This window comes from Capsicum annuum, chromosome 10 (assembly GCF_002878395.1).
Source record: "Capsicum annuum cultivar UCD-10X-F1 chromosome 10, UCD10Xv1.1, whole genome shotgun sequence".
NCBI classification, from domain to species: domain Eukaryota; kingdom Viridiplantae; phylum Streptophyta; class Magnoliopsida; order Solanales; family Solanaceae; genus Capsicum; species Capsicum annuum.
Genome location: NC_061120.1, coordinates 204,483,036 through 204,501,895, shown reverse-complemented (window position 1 = coordinate 204,501,895; position 18,860 = coordinate 204,483,036). Strand labels below are relative to the sequence as shown.

The window sequence follows — 18,860 nt, the reverse complement described above, 5'->3', positions numbered from 1 at the left end:
CACAACCTCCAGGATCATCGCACAATCTCCGTATACACCTACGGAGGCAAGCCTCCCAATGAAGGACCCATGGGGGGTTTTTCAACCCGTATACAATCCACATATATCATACTTCTTTCTGGCACATCCCTCAAAAAAGGTGTTATCATGTGTTTCCAGTGTTTCTCAGATGTTGCTACGGTGGTACCAATATTTCATGAATGAGTATGATTGAAGATGTAATGCTCACAACCAATCACAATGAGTATTTCCACAACCAACCACATGATATATTTTCACAATCAACCACATGATATATTTTCACAACCAACCACAATGATACATTTTCATAACCACGTGAGCCAATATCCACTCATTATTTTTGTTTCATCCATGAATTTCCACATGTTTCATATGCCAATAAAGTATGAATATAATCACAACACACCAATGGTACCACATTAAGCATTTTAACAGCACAATATAATTATTCACAAGTATTCAAGGCTATCAATATCACATAAAACCCCACACGGTCACACATATCACATAATATCTCAATTTCAATAATTACATCACATATAGGCCTCCATATGGGCACAACACATAGATGCACATTTTTTATGATTAGTTTCCACTCTTAACTTGTGTTTTGTACCATTATTTACTACTAAAGTTAGTCTGAAAGAGTTAAGTCATAACCTACGTCAAAAGCCAAAACTAGTCGGCTACACTTTGAACCCACGACCTTACTTTCCACGAACGATCCCGAACTCATCTAAAAACATCAAATATGAAATCTACGTGTCAAACAAAATCAGTGACGCCCATATTGACTAATTTTTATTCGGGGTCAAAATGGACCCCCAAATGGATTTTCTAAAAAGAAGGAAAAATCGTAACTTTACTTTAAAAACATGTTATTCATATTTTTAGGAATCTACAACTGAAAAACCAAATCAAATCGAGTAAAAAACGAGGTTCAAATTAAAGAAAAATTATTTTAAAGCTTTAACAGGCAAAATCTTGAAAATCCAGGCTAAAATCAAGAATCATAGTTGTTTTGAAAGTTAAATTGATGAAAAATATTAGTAATTATAAGATAAAAATATTATTCAAGTGAAAAGAAGTAAAATTGGGTTTAAAATCAAGCCCTAAGATTTTTTGGGATTTTGAGAAATTAATCAAGAAAATCCTAAGAAAGGGGTGAATTCTTACCTTCAATCCGCAATAAAATCAAGAAATATATGTTATCTAGCTATTCAAGCTCTCACATGCTTCATTTCTAAGTTTCCACACTATTTTAGGGTTTAACTCTCAAGAATCAAGATGAAAAATGAGCAAAATGGGCCAAAAAAAAAGAGAGGGAGAAGCTGCTTTATATCAAAAATACTGTTATGCACCAGTTTTTTTCTTTCTTTTAAGTCTAACCCGAACTTCAACGGGATATCCGGAATTTATTTGGAGTCCGATATATGCATACAAACAATACAACCATACTAAATTCAATAATCTAGACACATTGGCAAAGTTAAATTTTAAAAAATATATCATTTTCACAAAGTTGATCCTCGAAACTCAAAATCGTAATTTTTTAAATCGAGGATCGAAATGAGTTTTAAAAGTCGTAAAATTATACCAAATGTGTTACCAACCTAAAATCGACATTTTGAATCTGCTGGTGAAGTTTTATTTTCCATCTGAGATCGTTTCGACCAAATATGGGTCCCACACCTATATTTCTAATTTTTTAACTTTCCGACCAATAGGTCGAAATGGGCTCGGGTGCACCGGGACCCGAACTAAAGTTCTACCTACCATAAAATCGATATTTTGGAGCTGCTGGCGCAGTCCGTTCAGTCATCATCGCATGGATTAAAAGATATCCCCATAAGTCAAAAATAAGGTTCTCGAAGCTATCAAAAATCACAATATCGCATAAATGGTATCAAAATGCATTAAAAATTGTGCCAATCACCTCCATACCACAGAAATACCATAATGCAACTATGAAAAGGGGTAAAACAGTCAAATCATATATAATCATAAATTTTACATATTTTATCAAATTTTTAGGTCGTTACATAATGACATTTGTCGTGGCGAACCTTGATAAGTAAGCCTATCACACAAATCGATATATAAAGGGGAAAAAGATAGAAATAACCCCAAGGTAAGGCTTCTAGAATGACATTGAACTACACAAGTATAATCAACGCAGAAAGAATAATATGACCAAAATACCATATATTCCCAAAACTAGGTGTCAAAAGTGTAAGAACTACTAATACAATTCATGAGTCAAATACATCAGAAAAACCAACAAGAACAATGTCTGTCTCTGAATACTAGTAAAGGCATAGACTTATACAAAATGATAGAAGTGGACCCCAGATGCATTCAAGTCCAATTGCTACCTTGAACACTCTAAAAGTGCCAGAAATCAAGCCACATGCGGCGTACTCGAACTCGAATCTACATTGGAACGGTGAAGTAGGAGTGAGTATGGTCCACTTGTACTAAGTAGGTATCATAGACCGACCGAGCAAAGTAGAAAATAAAGCATACAAAATACACACTAAGGACACTTCACCAGCAATAAAAAAATGTCCCACAATAGTAGCCCACACCACTTGCACTAACAGTTCTACTATATCACATATATTGCGACAAGACAACGGGGTAGAACACAAGTATACTTTATATCACATACAAGAAAGAAAAGAAGAACAACATGTATGAATAAGACTCATCAAGTACAATATAAAAAAAAGATAAGACAAATAGATAGATGACAAGTCAATATAGTAATACAATCATAACATAACATAATAAAGTAAATGCAATGTTTATGATGATGATGCACGAGGTTGTCGCACAATATCTGGGATCATCGTATAATCTTCGCATACACCTACAGAGCTAACTGTTGCTCCCACTGGCAAAATATATCACACCACAGAGCATATTATCTAAAACATAGATATTTCGCTCAGACTAACCATCAGTCTGGGGGTAAAACATTGTGCTAAGATCAATCGGAGTGCCCAACTTATCTTAAAAAAATTTTCAAAAGTGAGGTGTGAACACCGAACCACGATCTGAGATGATAGACACTAGCACACCATGAAGACATATAATCTTACGAATGTAGATACGGGTCAACCTCTCAGCATCAAATAAGACCTGAACCGGGATAAAATAAGCAGATTTGGTCAATCGATCCACGATGATCCAAACACTATCAGAACCATGAGAAGTACGAGGTAATCTAGTCATAAAGTCCATAGTAATCTGTTCACATTTTTACTCGGGAATGGGTAACCTCTAAAGTAAATCACCAGGTCTCAAATTCTCAGCCTTCACCTGCTGGCAACAAAGAAAACAAGTTACAAAATCTTCCACATACTTTCTCATACCACTCCACCAGTAATACTACATCAAATCATGATACATCTTAGTCACTCCTAGATGGATGAACTACCAAAAATAATGAGCCTCCTCCAAAATCAATCTAGTCCAATCATCCACTCCCGGCACACAAACTCGACTTCCAATCCTCAAAAATTCATCTGAATTAAGTGAGGCTTCCCTATCCTCACCACTCTACACCTTATCTCGAATCAATCTCAATCCCGCATCATCAAACTAATGAGCTCGAATCTGCTCCATCAAAGAAGACCTAGTCTTCACAAAGGCCAAAATACACTAGTAGCTGAAATATCAAGACTAACAATTTGGTTAGCTAAAGACTGAACCTCTAATGTCAAAGACCTCTCTTGCTACCCAGGCTAGTCAACTTTCGGCTCAAGGCATCCGCAACCACATTGGCCTTGCCCGAATGATAGAGAATAGTCAAGTCATAATTCTTAAGTAACTCAAGCCAACAACACTACCTCATATTAAGATCTCACTTGGTGAAGAAGTACTGAAGGCTATGATGATCTGAGAAAATCTCATAATGGACTCTATACAAGTAGTGCCTCTACAACTTCAAAGCAAAAAGAAATGCGCACTCCAAAATATGGGTAGGGTAATTCCTCTCATAAGGCTTCAACTGATAAGAATCATACATAATCACCTTACCTTCCTACATCAACACAACACCCAATTCAATACCTAAAGAATCGCAAAATATGGTAAAACTCATGCCCTCCTTGGGTAAAGTCAAGATAAGAGCTAAAGTTAACAAATCCTTGAGCTTTTAAAAGCTTACCTCACAAGCATCAGACCATTGAAAAGAAATCTTCTTTTGAGTCAGCTTGGTCAACGGAGCTGCAATAGATGAAAACCCCTTAATAAAGTGTCGGTAATAACCTGCGAAACCAACAAAACTTTGAATCTCGATGCGCAAAGTAGGTTTAGCCTAATCACGAGCTGCTGCAATCTTGGATGGATCAACCATAATACCCTCCTTAGTTACCACATGACGCAAGAAAGAAACATACTCCAATCAAGACACACACTTAGAGAACTTGGCATACAATTTCTTATCTCTCAGTGTTTGAAGCACTATCCGCAAATGCTCCTCATGCTCAACCTCACCTTTAAAATAAATCAAGATATCATCTATAAATACAATAACAAAAGAGTCGAGATATGGTTGAAATACCCGATTCATCAACTCCATAAATGTGGCTGGGGCATTAATCAACCTAAAAGACATGATCAAAAACTCATAATGACCATATCGAGTCTGAAAAGTTGTCTTTGGAATATCTAAATCTCTAATCCTCAATTAGTGATAACCATACATCAAATCAATTTTCGAAAACACCGCAGCACTGTAAAGATGATCACATAAATCATCAATACAAGGAAGAGGATACTTATTCTTAATCGTCACCTTGTTCAATTATCGATAATCAATAAACATAAGTACAGACCCATCCTTCTTCTTCACAAGCACGACTGGCGTAGCCCAAGGCGATACACTAGTCTAGATAAATCCCTTATCTAACAACTTCTGCAACTAATTTTTCAATTCCTTTAACTCGGCTGGGGCCATCCTATAAGGAGAAATAGAAATGGGCTTGGTGCCCAACTCATCATTGTTGACACCCAATTTTGGCGCGCCCTTTTTTCTCTAATTGTTTTACAGATGCGCCTCAGCCTTAAATAATTTAAAAAAAAATAAATAAGAAATAAGGTTTCGTACTTTTATCTCTACTTTTACAATTTTTTAAATAAAAGAAAATTTATTTTTTATCATAATATAAAATATTTTAATCAAATATAATTAAATATTTTAACATCAAAATCACAAAAAATATCTTGTAGTAATCGCATTTGCATTCTTTCTAATTTTATCTTTTAGGAGATATTGTGCCCATATATACATATGCATATTTTTTTGTTATATAAAATAAATATTTTATATTTTATTATATTATTAATATTAAATTAAAAAAAGAGATATTTAAATTAGACGCTTATACATGTTACGCCTGTAATTTATATATGTTAAATCAAAAATAATTTTAGGATAGTAGGGAGCATCAATAAAACTTATTTCAGTAGAAAAAGAGTATCCGGACCGACAATAATTCAATTTCATTTTTTATTTCATCCGAACCCAACTCTTATTTTATAAATTTCAGTTGGAAGATTCAAAATTTGCCCAAAATCTAGTCCAGTTTACATGTCCGCTTCACCATTCCACCTCAACAGATACAATTTAATCTGGTCCGTCAATTTATTTTAATTCGAAGGATCCTGAAATTTTTAGATTTTTTTGTCTGTTGGAGTATATAATTTATTTTCATTTATTTAATTATCTATTTATTTATATATTTATTATTTGCTCCTTTCCTCTTCTCTTTAAAATGAAATTCGAACCGTCCGATCAAATATCAAATGAATTAAAAAGTCATTTTAAAATAAACTTTTCATATATTTATCCGTATATAGATACATTTTCCTTTTTCTTATTTCGCTATCATTATTTTTTGATTATAATCTTTTAAGGATCGTCCGATTAAAAGTTAGACCGATCAAAACCAATCCAAAATTATCCAACCAACAAATTAACTTAGCCGTTAAACTTGGTCCAGTAGTCTCAAAAATTCTAATTATTTATTTATTATTATTATTATTATTTATTTTATCTTTATATTAAATTTAGACCGTCTGATCAAATGATGAGACGGCTCATATTTTAGTCACCAAAATCAGCCTATAATACGGCTTTTTCCACTACCAATAAACCAAAATACACACCTTTCAACTCACACAAGTCACGCGTGCACTGACCATCGTCCCATCTCTTCCATCTTTTCAAAACACTGTCGCAACAATGGCCGCTCCCTCTCTCCTTTCCCCTTCTCTCTTCTTCACCACCACTCTAGCAGACCCTACCCAGACAAACTCCACCAACTCCATGCGCAACCCATCTCCCCTACTAGAACTTGATAAAATGATAAATTTTTTAGTTTGTTTTTCCATTGCTTTGTTGAACATGCTGCATACATAACTTCAAGTGATGTTAATTTAGTATTAGTTATTCAATATTAGTAAATGTTAGCATGTACAGACCCAATGAAGTTTCTCACTCACTGTCTTAAACTCGAAACACTAGTGTGCATATGTTGTAGAGATTACTGATTGTTTGTTTATTAAGTTCTTTTTTTTTTCATGCCCTTGACTAAGTGAGTAAAACAACTTTGAAGTGGCTAGTGATATAAAAGACTAGACCATATTTTCATTGTAATTAAGCACATCATTTAGTCTAATGATCGTCTTTGTTTCTCGAATAATTAAGATGATGTCTAGAAGAATGATGAAGATGGCACATTCTTAGTTTCATTCATGTTTTGACGATATTATTATAGTGTAAACGTCATGACCCCAAGCCTTGTATGTGGTTGTTATCACCTCGTGCACTAGTTTAGGACATCTATTAAAAAATAATAGTAATATTTATTTTAGATTTTTTTTTTTTTAAAAAAACACTGGTTTGTGTGAAGCATTGGGTACAAATTGCAGGAGGCACAACCAAAACATGACTTTGAAAAGTAGTGAAGAAAATGTTTATCTTATGAGAGTTTGAAAATGCGGGTATTATGACGTTTGATGATTTCAGTTTCACGAAGTTAAAATCATAGGTTTGTTAATACGCGCGCATTAGAAAACAAGGAAGCAGAGGAGTCTTAATCAAACAGAGTTCGAAAATGGTGTCTTTTGGATTAGAGATGCATATGTAGAAGAATCTTGCCTCTAAGCTTCAATGTCCATTTTAGTTATCAAAGTGTATTTGTATGGAATTAAGTTGAACTTGTCTCTTCCCTCGACTAGTTAAAATCGGAAGGCTAAATGAACGATTAGCCATGATAAGAATTATTGTTTTGTATTTCTTCCTCATTCAATTATATGTAATCTGTAGCTATCTCCTTTCCTTTGTTTGGTTGCGTGAACAATATTAACGGTGCGAGTCTAGAAGTATTCCAGCGTAACTTTTGTATCTCATCATTGGACTTTCTCCGCGTGGAAGTTCAAGACTATTAGTATTACTTCCGTTCTTCCAGTAAGCTACCATGAATGGATACGTAGTTTTGAAACTGAGATCCAGGGTAGCATCTCCTCCTTAGGAGAGATAACTTTATTAATTTGGATCGAGTGAGTTAAATGAAAAAAAATAGTTTGAGATGATTGTTATTTTTTCTATTTGGTCTGTGCTTAAGCTACTGTATGGTTGAAAATATATTTCAAGGGAAATGTTTCCTCCCTGATATACTCATTTCTGGTTTGTCTAAACCGCTTTCTAATGTTTTTTATTTCTTTGTTTTGTTTTCATGTACACTCTCGGGAGTTGGGAGTTTCGAAACGAAACTCATCTTTGACCCAAGCATCGGGTCAACCATAATTAGAATCGCAGAGCGTCCGAGTATAAAATTTAAATTCCAAACTTCTAAATGGAGTTTAGCATTCCTTATCTTTTTGGTTTAATATATGTTGAGTTCAGTTTTACAATAACTAACTCTTATTGTCGAATTTATTGGATTATTGAACTTATGTTTGCTTTATTATTCATCTTTCCTTTCTAGAAGTAGCTTTATCTTTCGCAAATAACACGTGGTTATCACTAAGGGAAATATATTTTTTTATCATAATCGGTTCTTTTTTTTTTTTGAAAAAACTCATTACTGATATCTTAAAAAACAACAGTCCACGTTTTTAAATTAATTAATTAATAATAAAATAATAAAATTTCAATGTAAATTAGTCGGGAAATAAGTTGCCAAAACTTAAAGACTTTGCGGAATTTATTAAATAATATCAATGTTCTATTTCTTTATTTTTCAACATTCGCTTTGGGTTTTCTCCAGATTTCAAAGTCACGAGGTATATATTTACACTATTATATATGAGGTATATTCTACCTCTATTATAGTCATTTATTTAGTTATTCTCTATACTTGATTCTAACTATATTTGTAAATTTTATATCTTATCATAATATTTATTTTTATCCACTTTTCATTGTTATATCTTTAGTTTCATCTATTATTTAGAAAATTTATTTCGATCCACTTTAATTTGTGATATTTTTATCTATTATTTGTGCTTTTAATCCACTAAAAAATAAAATAATATATATGTATATACATAGGCTAACGTGTGTGACCGTTTTACGATTTCATAGGATTTCATCTTATTTTAGCGAGTAAATTTTCTCATATTTTCAAGATTATATTTTCTTTATTTTTCAAAGGATATATTTACCCAATTTTATACATTATTAATAATATGTTCTCGTAAAATTATAAATCTCTTATTTTCCCACTCAACATATACATATCACTTTCTAGATTTCCTTTTTCCTATTTTTATATCTTGATACGCATATACATTCTGTATATTATATTGGAGTATGTTATATACCTCGAGTCTTCCTCTCTCAAAATAATAAAAGTATTTTATCATCATTTTAGCAAATAACGAAATAAATTTTTTATAAATATTTTTCTAAACTGAGTGTAAGGACTATCTTTGGATAGACTTTGAGGTGTGCCTAACACCTTCTCCCCGGGTAACCAAAATCCTTACCCAAAATCTAAAAAAAAAGTTTTTTTTACATAAAATAATTATTCCTAATTTTCCTAAAAGTTAGGTGACAACTCTAAAAAAATGAATGAATTTTTTTAAAACCCAAGAGTCATGACACACGTTACCATATGTTGTGTGCTATTTCGATCGATTTGAAATAGGGCGCGAAAGAATGACGACTCTGCTGGGGACCCTTATGAATTTAGATTTAGCCTTAACATGCTTAGTTTAGGATTTTTCGTGCTTTATTATGTTATTTGCTTACCTGTCCTTATATCATGCTTGTTAGCAAATAAAGTCAGCGAATAAAGTCCTATTTTCAATCTATTTCCAGCTTTGTCCTAGTCTTTAGGAGAGTAGTTTATCGTGATTTTGTTTCCTATTTTTTAGGAGTTATCTTAGTTAGTCGTTTCAATTTTTTGGTTTATTTTGTCGCGTCTTTTTGTGTATAAAATCAGTAGCCTACGACTATGAATAACAGTCAAGATAGTTCCATTAAATTCAGTGTATTGACTCTATCTTTAGTCTTAAAAATTTCTGCATATACTTCTCTGTTTCACATCTGTTTACAGTGGTATCAGAGAGAGCGTGAGATCCTGCAGTAAAGAAAAAAATATAGCAACAGCTAAACCTCTCTTCTCTATTCTGTGACACTCATGGCATCAGGATAGTAATTTCGTACAAACAACAATTCCTCGCTTTGATGGTCACTATGACCATTGGAGCATGCTGATGGAGAATTTCTTACGGTCAAAAGAGTATTGGCCAATTGTGGAGGATGGCATCGATACTCCGATAGTAGGTGAAATTTTGACGAATGCTCAAAAAACAGAGTTGGAAGCGAAAAAACTGAAAGATTTGAAAGCGAAGAATTATCTATTTCAGGCTATCAATCGTCCCATCCTAGAAACTATTCTTTGCAAAGAAACTTCTAAGGATATTTGGGACTCCATGAAAAAGAAATATCAAGGCACTGCTAGAGTGAAGCGTGCACAGCTTCAAGCCTTGAGAAGGGATTTCGAGACTCTGTAGATGAAGGAAGGAGAGTTCGTATTAAGTTATTGAGCAAGAACAATGAAGATCAACAACAAAATGCGACTCCATGGCGAGAAGATGACTGATGTCACAATTGTTGAGAAAATATTGTGCTCTTTGACGTCGAAGTATGATTATGTAGTTTGCTCCATTGAGGAATCAAAAGATATAGATGAGTTATCGCTGGATGAATTACAAAGCTTCCTATTAGTGCATGAACAGAAGATGAACTGCAGTTCAACTTTTGTGGAGCAAGCCTTGAAGGCTTCTACTTTTGTTCCTTCCAATTCTAGAGGAAGGGGTAGAGGTAGAGGTAGAGGAAGAAGGAGAGAAGATAGAGGAAATAGAGATGGCGGCAGAAATTTTAGAGCCAATGATGATGGCAAAGGCAGGGGGAAAAAGTTTGATAAATCAAAAGTCGAATGCTATCGATGTCATAAATTTGATCATTATCCGTCTGAGTGCTACACTAGGCTGCCTAGTGACAAGGGTGAGAAGTTAAATTTTGTTGAAAACAACAAAACCGAGACCTTGTTGATGGCAATAGGCACAGAAAAATACCCGTGCAAGATGTTTGGTATCTGGACACAGGCTACAGTAATCATATGAATGGGAGTAAGTCTTGGTTTTCTTCTTTAAATGAAAGCTTTCGTTCTAAAGTTAGTTTTGGTGATTGCTCTACTGCGGATGCAATGGGAAAAAGTGATATTAAAATTAAAGCCAAGAATGGTTTTGAAGAAATAATATCAAATGTGCTTTATGTTCCAGCTTTAAAAAACAACTTATTGAGTGTTGGACAATTGCAAGAAAAAGGATATTCTATTTTCATCGGGAAAGATGTTAGTGAGATTTATAGTTCTACTAGAGTAGCTAGTGCTGTTGCGAAAATGAATTCAAAGAGGTTATTTTCCTTAAATATTGAGAGTATTCAGTCTTGTTTAAAGGCGGAAATAAAAGATCCCTCATGGATGTGGCATTTTAGATATGGTCACTTGAGTTTTGGTGGATTAAAAACTCTCCAACAGAAAAATATGGTGATCGGTCTTCCAGAAATCATCATCCCTTCCCAAGTTTGTGAAGAATGTGTTGTTGGCAAACAACATCGTTCTCAATTTTCAAAAGGGAAGTCGTGGAGAGCAAAGGATATTTTGGAGCTGGTGCATTCCGACATCTGTGGCCCAATTAAACCAATTTCTAATAGAGGTAAAAGATATTTCATTACCTTTACGGATGACTATTCTCTAAAAACTTTGGTGTATTTTTTACAAGAAAAATCATAAGCTTTTGGAGCATTTAAAAGCTTCAAAACTCACGTAGAAAATGAAATTGGAAGGGTCATAAAGACTCTTCGAACTGATTGTGGGGGAGAGTATTGCTCAAAACTCTTTGAAGATTTTTGTGAATTTAGTGGAATTCGAAGAGAGCTCACCGCTGCTTATACACCACAGCAAAATAGTGTATCGGAGAGGAAGAATAGAACCATTCTCAATATGGTGCGGAGTTTGCTGGCCAAAGGAAAAATAGAAAAGACTTTCTGGCCAGAAGCGGTAAATTGGAGCATTCATGTATTAAATAGAAGTCTAACATTTGCTGTTCAAAACATGACTCCGGAGGAAGTTTGGAGTGGAAGAAAACCAACTGTGGACCACTTTCGAATTTTCGGTTGCATTGCCTATGCGCATATTCCAGATGAGAAGAGGAAGAAGCTTGATGACAAAAGAGAAAAATGTATCTTTCTAGGTGTTAGTGAAGCATCAAAGGCATATAAATTGCTTAATCCACTGATGAAGAAGATTGTAATCAGTAGAGATGTTATTTTTTATGAAGAAAACACTTGGGATTGGAGTATGCAGCATTCTACTCTAATCATATTTGATACAGGAGCCGAAGAAGTAGATGTAATACCCAAAAGTGCAGTGAATTCAACTCCCACGGCTGTGAATTCAACTCCCACGGCTGCTGAAATTTTACCAACTCTTTCTGAAAGTTCACCAACTGCTGAAACTTTACCAACAGCTTTAGAAGAAACTGATGCAGCAGTTCAGTCTCTTCGTTGTGCCCGCAAAAAGCCCGCGTGGATGATGGACTATGAGGTAACAGGAATTAATGCAAATAATGATGCGGTTAACCATTTTACATTGTTTGCAGATTGTGACCCGATTATTTTTTAGAGTGCTGTTAGAGAAGAAAAATGAAAAAAGGCGATGAATGATGAAATTAAAGCTATTGAAAGGAATGATACTTGGGAACTTATTGATCTTCCTGAGAAACACAAGATTATTGGTGTTAAGTGGGTCTATAAGATGAAACTGAAAGAAAATGGCGAAATCGACAAGTATAAGGCGCGATTGGTGGCTAAGGGATACAAGAAAGAGTATGGTATGGATTATACTGAAATTTTTGCTCCAGTGGTAAGGCATGACACTATTAGAATGCTAATTGCCTTGGCAGCACAAAATTTGTGGCCGATCTTTCAATTGGATGTCAAATAAGCATTTCTACACGGATACTTGGCTTAAGAGGTATTTATCGAACAACCCCATGGTTATGTTAAGATTGGAAGTGAGCATAAAGTTTATCGATTAAAGAAAGCTCTTTATGGACTAAAACAAGCCCCACGGGCTTGGTATAGTCGCATTGAGGCTTATTTTCAAAAAATGGGTTTTCAAAAGTGTCCATATGAGCCTACACTTTTTGTGAAAATTGGGGAGAATGGGAAAATGCTCATTGCGTGTTTATATGTCGATGATCTCATCTTCATGGGGAATAATAGTGACATGTTTTCTGATTTCAAGAAGTGTATGATGGATGAATTTGAGATGTCTGATCTTGGTAAGATGCATTACTTTCTTGGTTTAGAAGTAGTGCAATCTGATGATGGAATACTTGTTTCCCAAAAGAAGTACGTGAGAGAAATTTTAAATAGGTTTAAGATACAGCATTGCAATCCAACCAACATTCCAGTTGAGTTTGGCTTGAAACTAACCAAAATTGGGAGCGGAAAGAAGAGGATAACACTTTTTACAAGCAAATTGTGGGTAGTCTAATGTACCTAACTGCTACAAGACCAGACATCATGTCTGCTGTTAGTCTTGTAAGTAGATATATGGAGTGCCCAACTGAAATGCATCTCTTAGCTGTGAAGAGAATTCTTCATTACTTACAAGGAACCAAAGATTTTGGAATTTTCTACACGAAGGGAGAAAAGGCAGATTTGATTGGCTTTACTGATAGCGATTATGCAGGAGATCAAGATAGTAGAAAGAGCACTTCAGCTTATGTCTTTATGCTAGGCACAATGGTTGTATCGTGGTCTTCCAAAAAGCAAACAGTTGTCACATTATCAAGTACAGAAGCTGAATTTGTAGCTGCTACAGCTTGTGCTTGTCAAGCTATTTGGCTTAGGAGAATCCTTAAAGAGTTGCAATTCAAGATGGGAAGTGCTACTATGATATTTTGTGACAACAATTCCGCAATCAAGTAGTCAAAGAATCCTGTGAACCATGGAAGAAGAAAGCACATTGATGTGAAGTATTATTTCCTGCGAGATCTCAACAATGAAGGAACAATAGAGCTTCAGTATTGCAGAAGTGAAGATCAGTTGGCAGACATTCTTACTAAACCTCTCAGGTTTCTCCCTTTCCAAAAGCTGAGGAGGTCGATGGGTATTGGCACGATGGAAGAATTCAACTAGCTACTGTTAACCTGGAGCTTGAGAGCTTTCAGTTTAAGGGAGAGTGTTAGCAAATAAAGTCAGCAAATGAAGTCCTATTTCTAGTCTATTTCCAGCTTTGTCCTAGTCTTTAGGAGAGTATTTTATCGTGAATTTGTTTCCTATTTTTTAGGAGTTATCTTAGTTAGTCGTTCCAACTTTTTGATTTATTTTGTTGCGTCTTTCTGTGTATAAAATCAGCAGCCTACGACTATGAATAATAGTTTTCTAAAATATGTGATTGTGAACCTAGATATTTTTATATAGTTATTTAAAGTCGTTATAAAAACTCATAAATTTCAAATTTTAAATATGCATCTATACATAAGTTATGACCATGCACAATTTAGCAAGGCAAGATTTCGTTAGACTTGTAAATAATTTAATGAAACAAGCAAAACGAAGACTGAACTAAAATTCTGGAAGGTTAACAAAACTTGTAAAAAAGGTAATTTTTCATTCTGCCAAGTGTAGTGTTATGGTGAGCTATTTTTGGACAAATTCCTTAAAACAAAGGTAAAAGGTAAAAACAAACAATTCTATGTAGGCAAATTTCCCAAAATTTGTATTTGATCGTTCTATTTTATTTGATCCTTATTAATATGTCATACTTTTTGAAAAAACTTTTATTAGGAATATATATATATATATATATATATATATTTAACCAAAATTTTTTTTTATTAATAATATTTTAAAAGTCTAATTTTGACTATAATTACTTTATAATATTCAATATATTTATGGTTATTTTTTTTTTTTGTTAAATATGGTAGTTAAAAACTTCTCCATGTCACCAAACTAGGGAAGTCCGACAAAACCCAATTTCTATATATTCACCTCATTGTCCTATTATTTTTTCTACACATACTTTTTAATTAATTCCTTCCAATAATTTTGCTTCGAAGAATTCTCAAATTTCTTCAAATTTCAAATGAAGACCATCACCACTGGTGTGTTTCAACAAGATTTGCATGGTGAAGAACATGCTAGAGAAGTTGAGCAATTCATTCGTCAATTTAAAGGTAATTCATTTTTATTAATTAAACATCATTATGTGTAAATTAGTTAACAAGAAATTTTTAGATTTCAGTTTAGAAAACAGTAGGAGCAAGGACTTGGGCTTGAAATTTAGTTGGCGTTTAACGATGTTTCTTTGTAAAAATTGAAAATAGTCTTTTTTTAGGTGAAAAATTATATTCGGACATTGCAGTCTTGTTTGATCAAGAAATAAATTAGGATAGCTTTTTAAAATTTTATGAGTAGTTTAGAGTTAGAAACAATATTATATCGTTTTTGAAATTTTACCACTGGATGTGTTTTCTGGAGTTTAAGTTTGAAAAAAATAAAAAATTTCATGATCAAATTCACCTAATTATCAGGGCAGTCAAGAGGTTCATTTAAATTCTTTTCCTGGAAAATTATACTCCACTATTCATGCATGCTCGAATTTTTCTTTTCTTTTGTACATGCATGGAGGAGTTGAACCTCTTTTGACATTTTTTTGTATTTACTTTTTGATACTTTGAATGTCAAAATTTTAATTCTGCCACTGATTATATCATTCATAACGAAGGTGTGAAAGATGTGAATGCGGATTACAATACTGGAAAAATAATGGTGACAGGGAGTATTGCAAACATCTCCAGGCTCAGGAAGATAGTGGAAAGAACAACCAATCAGAAGGCGGAGCTCCTCACTTACGAGCACAAACTTGACGACGGCTCCAGCTCTGGCGAGGATAAAAAGTCCAAAAAGGTAATTTACTTTACGTACTATCATGCACAACCTAAGAGTTTTACTCTCTCTGTCTTAATTTATGCACAACCTATTCCAAAGTTGAAGTTTTACATAATTTGATTATTTATATTAATTTCTCATTATTCAGGCTGTTCGGGTGCGCTATGGAAGTTCTCTTTTTGGTTGCTTCAAACCAAAAGTTGTTGGTCGTGGTCATGGTCGTCATCCTCATCATGGTCATAATCATGGTCACACTTCAGATTCTTCTTCAGATCATAATGATGTTCACACTTGTGGAATTGATTTCAGTGCTTCTTCAGAGGAGTAGAGAAGACTTGAAGTCTTTTTATTTATTTTTGTGGCAATGCATTCGTTTATTCGTAGAAGTTAGGACCATTTGCTTAGGTTGGTTTATTTGTTCGTTTACGCTTTCTATGTTTTTACTTTATGAGAATTGATATCATACATTATTCAATGCAATTTTTTTGTGTTATTTGTCCAATTTCCTCTATTTTTCGTGTTTTCTTTTTTTGGGTACCATGATATAAACGACAATTCGATACTAAATACAGTTTTTAACAAAAGAAAAAAACTATATATAACAATGATACATATGAGAAAAGACATGAATTTCTCCTGAACTTGTCCCCTCAACTTACTTTATCACTTAAACTAAGCTTTCGTTTATTTACCCCCTTAACATCTTTAAAGTGTATTTGTTTCATCCCAATGCTGACGTGACATTTTTAAAAAAAGGAGCGCGTTTACTATTTAAAAAATTATATGGTTCCACTTATTTTACACACACACACACACACACACACACACACACACATATATATATATATATATATATATAAATCAACCTTTTCTTCTTCAATGCTCTCCACCCTTCCTCACCTCTCATTCCTACCCTGCACCCCATACCCACACCCCACACCATTTTCTTCTCCGATACATCATCAAACAATCATACCCATTTTCTTTAACCATTACCAAAATATCAAAATCATAATGTGATGGTCATAAGAAAATTCCAAACTAAAATCAAACACAACTGCTGTAACTACGAAAATCATTACTAAACAATTGTATTTATCCTCCCCACCATTATAATGATTACTTCAATCATTATCATAATTACTCTAATCATTGCTCACTATAAACTACTAGTATTACTTTAAGAAAAAGTTTAAGAAGAATGGATTGAAATAATGTTTTAATGGAGGAATTATCTTAAATTGGTGTTTTCATAATTGTTATCTAATGATTTTAATGGAGTAATTAAAAAAAGCATGGAGGAAAAAACATATTTCGTGACAGAGATGGAGGTTGAAATGGAATAAAGAAAGGGTGGGGGGAGCGGGTGAGGGAAAATAGTCAAGAAAAAGTGGGTGGGGTGGGGTGGGGGATGCTGGAGGAGGAGGGGGGATATGAAGAAGAAGGGCGCAGGAGAGGCGGGCGCAGGGGGTGGGGGCTGCATTAATTGCAGGGTATGGGTGAAAATGATGGGTGGGGGAGGGGTGTGTGAAGAAGAAAGAAAATTGGGGTTGGGGGTGTCTTTTTTATTTAATATATATATATATATATATATATATATATATAATTGTATTATCATAATATCTCTATTAGTTTGTTATTTTGTGGTAGTTTACAGTTCGTAGATGAATCTCGATCGACTTTGATAAATTTTTGTGTGTAAAATTTAAATTTAATTATATTATTTTGATATCACTTTTATCGTATTATTTTGTTGCAGTTTACAGGTAATAGATAAATGTTGGTCAGCTTTGAGGAATCTTTTTATGTAAAGGTTATGTTTAGTTGTATTATTTTGATATTTTTATTATTGTATTGTTTTGTTACTGTTTACAGGTGGTAGATGAGTGTCAGACAATTTTGAGAAAATGTTTGTGTATAAATACTAGATTTAATTGTATTATTTTGATGTCTCTATCATTGTATTGTTTTGTTACAATTTACAGATAGTAGATGAATGCCGATCGACTTTTAAAAATATTTTTGGTAAAGGTTAGGCTTAATAAATAAATTCTTCATCTTTTACATACTCAAAAGATATTAAATTTAATTATTATTGTTTTCAACATAATTTAATTCATGGAAAATAAACTTCAACCACAAATAAAAATATGAAGAAACAACAGTTTTATTGATAAACGATGGGGATACAAATCTGTTCCTCCCTTGATTCTTCTCTCATGATTTTCTTCATAATTCGAGGGCCGTTAGTGGCATATTTTTCGAACGTAGGAATATTTGGATTTGATCTTCTCCATAATTCGAGGGTTGTCAGTAGCGTATTTCTCGAATTTAGGATTTGATATGGATTTCTACATAATTCGAGGGTCGTTAGTGGCGTATTTCTCGAACGTAGAAATATTTGGATTTGATCTCCATGAAAGGAGGTTTTTTTTGGATCTTCTTGATGTATTTGATTATCAAGAAGAAAAAGTTTTGATCTATAAATATCCCATGAATTTATTGGGACTTTGAAGATCGTTGATCTCTTTGTAAATATCCCGTGAATTTGTGGGATACAAGAGATGCCTTCTTAAGGGAATATTTGCCCTTTATATATGCATAATTCAGGATTTAGAGTAAACTAGACTTTAAGAATTCTAACAGAATTTAGATTTTTTTTTGTAAAGTCTCACAAATTTTAGATGTCTACAATTATATTCATCTTTATTATTTAAATAAATATCTTATTTAGTATAATGTTTGAAGTGATTAAAGTGACGCGCAAGACACGTACACCTAAACTAGTATATATATATAATCTTTAATCTCTTATACATTAAAAGATTATGTGAGGGCTTGAGGCGTCGATGTGTGTTGTGATATTCACTGTGGGTGGAATCAGTATGATTAGTGCAGTTGCTGGTGCTTATAGTGAGAACCTCCATATGAATTGTAGGAGGTCCTAATACTAATGAATATGGAACTAATAGAATTTTACACCATACTATTGGATGTTTGTGTTTTTATCTATTCTTTGAAATCTACATTTTGTTTAAAGATGGTTATCCAAATTTTATAATCTGATAGCTTATTGGTAAAATTGTTTCTTTTTTGTTTGTTTGAGTTTCATGGTTTATCGGACTTTTTCAAATCTGGGAGCAGTTGTGCTTATGTTCTTTCTGAGAATGGCCTTAATTAGGTTCTATATGGAACATTCATCTCCTACGTTACCAAATAGTTTTACTAATATGCCATTTTCTTCTTCTGGTTGTTATGTTCCTTACGAGCATGGGGAGATTTGTAAATGTTATCATCCAGGGAGGATTCGAGCTCAATCTGACATGATTGAGCACATAACCTAAATTTT

General features: G+C 33.5%; 2 protein-coding genes across 2 annotated transcripts; both read left to right on the top strand.

The window, feature by feature from the left end:
• The first annotated feature begins 13,105 nt into the window (after positions 1-13,105).
• LOC124887873 (secreted RxLR effector protein 161-like) lies at positions 13,106-13,543 on the top strand. Its single transcript, XM_047397792.1, has one exon. The coding sequence runs from the start codon at positions 13,106-13,108 to the stop codon at positions 13,541-13,543; it is 438 nt and encodes a 145-aa protein (XP_047253748.1).
• A 1,112-nt stretch (positions 13,544-14,655) lies between these two features.
• LOC107845202 (heavy metal-associated isoprenylated plant protein 29-like) lies at positions 14,656-16,013 on the top strand. The gene is made up of 3 exons (XM_016689446.2): positions 14,656-14,796; positions 15,348-15,529; positions 15,660-16,013. Exons 1-3 carry the CDS (start codon positions 14,706-14,708, stop codon positions 15,837-15,839), a joined length of 453 nt encoding a protein of 150 aa, XP_016544932.1. The 5' UTR covers positions 14,656-14,705; the 3' UTR covers positions 15,840-16,013.
• Positions 16,014-18,860: the final 2,847 nt, after the last annotated feature.